General features: G+C 41.5%; 1 protein-coding gene across 1 annotated transcript; it reads left to right on the plus strand.

The window, feature by feature from the left end:
• Nucleotides 1–1,208: 1,208 nt before the first annotated feature.
• LOC109556924 (UDP-glucuronosyltransferase 1A9-like) lies at nucleotides 1,209–2,843 on the plus strand. The gene is made up of 2 exons (XM_070781983.1): nucleotides 1,209–2,178; nucleotides 2,835–2,843. The coding sequence occupies exons 1-2, from the start codon at nucleotides 1,318–1,320 to the stop codon at nucleotides 2,841–2,843; spliced, it is 870 nt and encodes a 289-aa protein (XP_070638084.1). The 5' UTR covers nucleotides 1,209–1,317.
• Nucleotides 2,844–6,395: the final 3,552 nt, after the last annotated feature.

Raw genomic sequence — 6,395 nt, forward strand, 5'->3', positions numbered from 1 at the left:
CAATGTCAGTTACATAACAAATCACTGGCCGCAGGCATTAGTTTCTGCAAAAATGCCCCAGTCAATAATGAATTAAGGGAAGTGTAGGGATGAAGGCGCAAAGGAAAAGCAGCCAAGATATAATAGTTTAACCATAAAACACTCCGTGTTCCTCCTCAAGGGGTAGACAGAACATTCTGATACTTATCTCTGAGTTCTGAAGGAGCCAAGGTCCCCACCACGTGGAGTAAGGAATAACCATGTTGACCTCTTCTGACATCAGTCAACTCAGAGTGTTGACCTTGGCTTCAATTCTATGCTAAATTCTCTGCTCGTGCCCCTTTGTGAATATGCATGTACCTTTAGCTTGAAGCTTCCCCAGTTTGGCTGTTGGGGAGACACGGTTTGGGGCAAAATCTCCAGTTTTCTCATTACTTGCTGCAAGTAATAAATCCTTCTTTCTTATGATCTTGGCCTGGTTGTATCTTTTGGCTCAACGCTTACCAGGAGGCACACCCAGTTTTACTGGTAATGGTATGCCTTCTTTTCTCATGGATAAATACCTATGAATGATAGGTTATATGGCATTGAATATATTTATCTGCTGGGTTATATGGCGTTCGATATATTTATCTTTTTAAGAATCTGCCAAAATACTGTATAGTCTCGCCAGCAGTCTATGAGAGGTCCAGCTTTTCCGTGTGTTCACCAACATGTAGTATGGTCAGTGTTCATAATTTTAGCCAGACGAATATGTGTATATAAATTTAATTGTGTTTTTAAGTTGATTTCAGTAACATCAGTCATAGTAGAGACTCCTGTCAACCTCAAGTTCACTGCCAGTGAGGAGGTCAGTGGCAAGGGGCTTCAGATCTTTCCTTGGAATCTGGGATGCCAATCACTTTCTGGGCAAAGAATCTTTGGTAATCTGAAGATAAAAATCCAAATTTTCCTTTGGGACCAATTGAAAAACCAACTTGATTGAAATTTACTTTCCTTTTGCCTTTCTGAGTCATCAGATTCCAAAAGCATTGCTTAAGAATTCTGTTTCTGAAAGGGAATTGCAGGACAATGCTGCTGCCCATGGCAAAGATCAAAAGCTACCTCATCTGGAAAGCATACTACTACCTGTTTCGTTTCAGCAAATGCTCCGCACTCACTATCTTTCTTCTGAGTAAATCATTGGCAATGAATGTCACTTTTTTTTTTTTTTTTTTTTTAATGAATGTCTAAATGCACGCCCTCTCTTGAGACGGCTTTTATTCCTGAACTTCTGCTGCTCATGCTACCTGAGCTTAGAAGCCAGGCAGCTGGATTGGTCTGGGCTGCAGTTACCCGATGGCTCCTGCAGTGTTAACGGGCTTCTTTCCTCTGTGTGTGTGTCTGCTGCTGGCACCAGGCTTCGCCGAGGCAGGCAAGCTGCTGGTGGTACCCATGGATGGGAGCCACTGGTTTACCATGCGTTCAGTGGTGGAGAAACTCTCCCAAAGGGGGCATGAGGTGGTCCTAGTCATACCAGAGGTGAATTGGCACCTGAGCAATTCATCCAATATTACGGTAAAGACTTATCACACGGCTTACACTCTGGAGGATTTGAACGCTGAGTTCCGGAAATTCTCTGATTTTCAGTGGAAAGTTCGGCCACAGAGTCTACTTCCTATGTTAATGGGTTCAGCCAACACAATTTTTGATTACTTTTTTTCACGTTGTAAGAGCTTGTTTGAGGACAAGAAATTAGTAAAATACTTAGAAGAGAGTTCTTTTGATGCAGTGTTTCTAGATCCTTTTGATATGTGTGGTTTGATTATAGCCAAGTATCTCTCACTTCCACCTGTGATCTTCACCAGGGGAGTTTTCTGCCATTATTTTGAAGAAGGCACTCAGAGTCCCATGGCCCTTTCTTATGTTCCGAGAGCTATTTTGGCATTCTCTGATGCCATGACTTTTGAGCAGAGAGTGTGGAATCTTATCCGGTACTTAGAGGAACGTTTATTTTGCCGCTATTTTTACAAAAATGTTGAAGAAATTGCCTCTGAGATTCTCCAGACGCCTGTCACAGCATCTGAGCTCTTCAGTCAACCATCAATTTGGTTGTTACGAAATGACTTTGTTTTGGACTATCCCAGACCAGTGATGCCCAACATGGTCTTCATTGGTGGCATCAACTGTCAGCAGTTGAATCAAAAGCCACTGTCAGAGGTAAGTTACTTCTTTAGCATATTGACGATTAATGTGGCTTTGGACATTTTAAAAAAAGATGCCTTAGTAAACTGGTTTGTCATTTACATCCTTAGCATTTGTAATTTCGTTCCGGTTGAACAAAGTATTTTGTGCCAGTTCATTTATTTGTGCATTATCAAATTTTACAAAGCTCCTTCTTTGCTAAGTATGTGTATATGATTGATGTGATTGTTTATAATTTCTAGGCTGCATTTGTAAATACTGTTTTTGAAAAAAATGCTAAAAAAATCCAGTAAGAAATGAAACTTCCCTTTTGTTGACCCAGTGCTACCTCCTATAGGAAAATGCTTTTAGCAGTTTTGTATGCATCTCTTCCAGTTTTTCTGAAATTATTTTATATAAGTGCATGAATCTCATGTAACTTATCATAGACATTTATTAAAATACAATATACTATCAGACAGGACATATAATTCCTTATCTTCCTTTTTTCACTTACCAATTGTGTACATCTTCTCAGTCAGTATATACGCAAATGTGTCATCCTTTTTATTTTTTAAAATATTTATTTATTATTTTGCTGCATCGGGTCTTAGCTGCAGCATGTGGTATTTTCGATGCGTCATGCAGGATCTTGAATTACCGCTCAAGGGCTCTCTGTCTGTGGCTCGCAGGCTAAGTAGTTGTGGCATGCTGGCTTAGTTCCTCTGCTGTGTGTGGGATCTTAGTTCCCAAACCAGGGGTGGAACACGCATCCCCTGCATTGAAAGGCGGATTCTTAACCACTGGACCACGAGGGAAGTCCCTGTCACACTCTTTTAAATAGTCGCATAAAATTCTTTACTTTGAATGCATCATAGTTTATTCAGCTAACCAATACGGGTAGATATTGATGGTTTTCCCTACTTTTTCTTTTATAAGCAAAACTGTATTAAACATCCTTAATTTCTTTACCTGCATATATTTCTGACTTCTTGCTCTTATCTCCGTAAGCCAGAGTCTTTGTTTTCTTGCCTGGGCAGCTTGTGGGATCTTAGTTCCCTGACTAGGGCTCTTGGCAGTAAAAACTCAGTGTCCTAACAACTGGACAGCCAAGGACTTCCTTCTTTGATTATTTATAACTCTTTAAAAAAGTAACAACCATTCTTAGTTCATGGGCCATACAAAATCAGATACTGAAAAAATCAGATTTTTCAGTATCTTTTGAAGTGGGAGACAAGATTGCTGGGCTCCCCAGGGTGAAGTCAGCCGTGAGACAAATGAGGAAGAAGAGGGGAGTCTAGCAGGAAAATGTGAGTTTTAAATATGTTATAATGCTCTCCTCACCCTCCAAACAACACTGCATCACTTGTTAATAAGAAATATATTAGAGTAAGTAGATGCTACTGGTACAAGGCAAGGTTACTCAGAGTAGTAATCCATTTAAATTTAAAACATTAGGGAGATAACCTGAGTCCTTCTCGTCAGCCATGGGCCCAAACTGCAGGATTCTGAGAGGCTGGGCCTTTCCCCTTTGCCCAGCTTCTGTGGCAATCCCAGGCACCACCCAGCACCATCTGCACCCTTTATCTGAGGGTGGGGTACTGCACCATCCCAAAACCTTGCCCAGTCCATTGTGGTTCATAGGTCACCCAGAGGGGTGTAGAGATATGTAAAGCCATATGGATTTTATATCTACCTATTACAGATAAAGAATTATAAAACATGTTGAACCATATAAGGGTTTATATGTTTGGTTACATATGTCTATACTGGGTTGGCCAAAAGTTCATTTGGGTTTTTCTATAAAGTCTTTTTCTAAAAAACTCAAAATAAACTTTTTGGCCAACTCAATACATCTATAAAATAAATGGTTTTCTATATCTATTAAAGGATTACATGTATTTGAAAGGTTTTACATATCTGAAAGGCAATATATAGATATTTTAAAATTAATACATTGTAAATTTATTTACATTATATAAATTCTATATAATATGGTACATATAAATTAAAAACATATATATTTTTTAAGTACAAACATAAAGTAAGCATAATTATCAGAGAGAATTCTGACCTCAGAGAAGACCCTTTAACCAAGATCCTTGGATATAGCAAAACTACAAAAGCAAATTTTCATGAAAAGACTTATGGACATCATGTATTTTTCCTGTGCACTTTGAAATGATTAAGATGGTGAATTTTTTAAAGTGGAAAAAAAATGTCTTTTAACTGCGGATTGGTTTGAATCAGGATACAAACGTGTTTCCCGCATTGGATCATTTCTTCTAACTATCTGTAACTGTCCCCTTCCGTTTAGCAATTGCTTGTTGTAGTAACTGGATCAGTGTCCTGTAGAATGTTTCACGTTCTGGTTTGTCTGATGGCTGTCTTGTGGTCGTGATTAACGCGTTCCTGTAAACTGGAATTTAGTGTAGGTTTGATCGATCCAAGTTCCCCTTTTTGGACAAGCACACGGCATCTGTAGCACTGTGTGGTTGGTATTGCATCACTGCAGATGGCAGCCTACTGCCATCTGACTGCTCTACTTTGAGTGATTTTGACTTTGGTCTGAATGCAGAGTCATGCTCTCCCGTGTCTGCGGTGGCTTTCCAAGGTCCTGAGGGAACTTGGACCAGGTGACAAGTAGGGATGAAGTTGGACAAGTTTTCACCTCCAGTCTTTTGGCTCAAAATCGTGGACCTGAGACATCCCTGGTGCAGCTGACAAAGCTCTGTGTCTTCTAGTCCCTGCCCGCCCTGCCAGCCATATCCTTCTCCTCTTTTATGTTCCAACCCCACTGCCTGCTTCCAGCCTTTCACATCATTCCACTTTGGGGCCCTCATACCTGCTCTTCCTCTCTCTGGAATCCTCTTTCTCCCATTCACAGCCAAGCTAAATTCTTAGCCTTTTTTTGTTTGGTTTCAATGATGTTTTTTGGGGGAAACTCCATGATCCCCATGTAAGGTCATACACTCTAGTTATAGGCTCTCATGGGGCCAGATACCACCCTTAAAAAATTGGTAATCCAACGGCAATTAATGAGTTTTCTGGCAATCCTGTAGCGTCTGTTACACCTCCCTGTGCTGTAAGCTCCAGGCAGGAACCATATTTGCCTTTCCTGTTGCTATATCTCTAGCATCTGGTCTGGTACCGGGAGCAAATTTGCTGGTTGAATTAAAACACAGTTGGAGTAGAAGGATGTGAAAATGTCCCAGAAAGTTATGTTAAGAGGAAGAAAGGCACTTGTTTCATGTCAGCCTGAGGCTTTTGCCACTCCCATTACGAGTACATTGAGCCTTGCAGGACAGGATAAGTGAAAATGCTTGCCTGTATCCCAGGTTTCCATCAAACTGCTTTTCAGAAATGGAAATCTATGGACTTCGCTGGTGGTTCAGTGGTTAAGACTCTGAGCTTCCAATGCAGGGGCACAGGTTTGATCCCTGGTCCAGGAGCTAAGATTCCACATGCTGTGCAGCATAGGCAAAAAAAAAAACAACGCTGAAAAAATTCACATCTACTCTTCTAGGCTTCTCAGTGTTAGCAAAGGGGACGGAGGAGACTAGTCAAGGGTTATGTGACAAGTGAGAGCTCGCCAGTGGCTGAGAGAACTTTCAGTATCAAGAGGGTTTTCTATGTGGCCTGGTTTTCTTTGTGCTGTGTTGACCCCTAAGCTCTACCTTAGAGACCCTTGGCCTTCATAGATGTTTTGGTACATGAAACAGCCTGGCATTTAGAGTTGCTCCGGTGGGGTGAGTGGCACCAAGGAATGGGATCCTATGTCTGATCTGAAATAAAGGAATATCCTGAAGACTTAAGGCAAGTCCAGAAGCTGCAAACTGGAGACGGGAGGCAGCACTCTGCTTGGGAAGGGCCAGGGGCTCTCAGCAGAAGGCTGAGTGGTTGTTGGACTCAATGCAGATCTTCAAGAGCACGAGAACTTCAGCTGAGGTCAGCTGATAGATATGTAGGCGTGACTCAAGATGTCACTCACGATCCCTCTGGTTCCTGAATCTGAGCTCACCCTGCTCATCACTGCACGGTAGGCCAATGAATCCGAGAGATGAGGTTTGCAGCAAGGAAGAGACTATTTGGAAAGCCAGCTGGCTGAGAAGATGGCAGACTAGCACCTCAAAATAACTGTCTTATCAGGGTCTGGATGCTAGTTTCTCTTACAGATCAGAGATGGGGGGAAGGCAAGGAAGCAAAGCAAAAAGGCCATTAATCTTGCAAACATCTCCTAGAATGGCAAGCCT

This window comes from Bos indicus, chromosome 3 (genome assembly GCF_029378745.1).
Source record: "Bos indicus isolate NIAB-ARS_2022 breed Sahiwal x Tharparkar chromosome 3, NIAB-ARS_B.indTharparkar_mat_pri_1.0, whole genome shotgun sequence".
NCBI lineage: Eukaryota > Metazoa > Chordata > Mammalia > Artiodactyla > Bovidae > Bos > Bos indicus.

Bases quoted from the DNA above. Each gene is read 5' to 3' on its own strand.
- LOC109556924 (XM_070781983.1), top strand. From the start codon at position 1,318: ATGGCTCCTGCAGTGTTAACGGGCTTCTTTCCTCTGTGTGTGTGTCTG.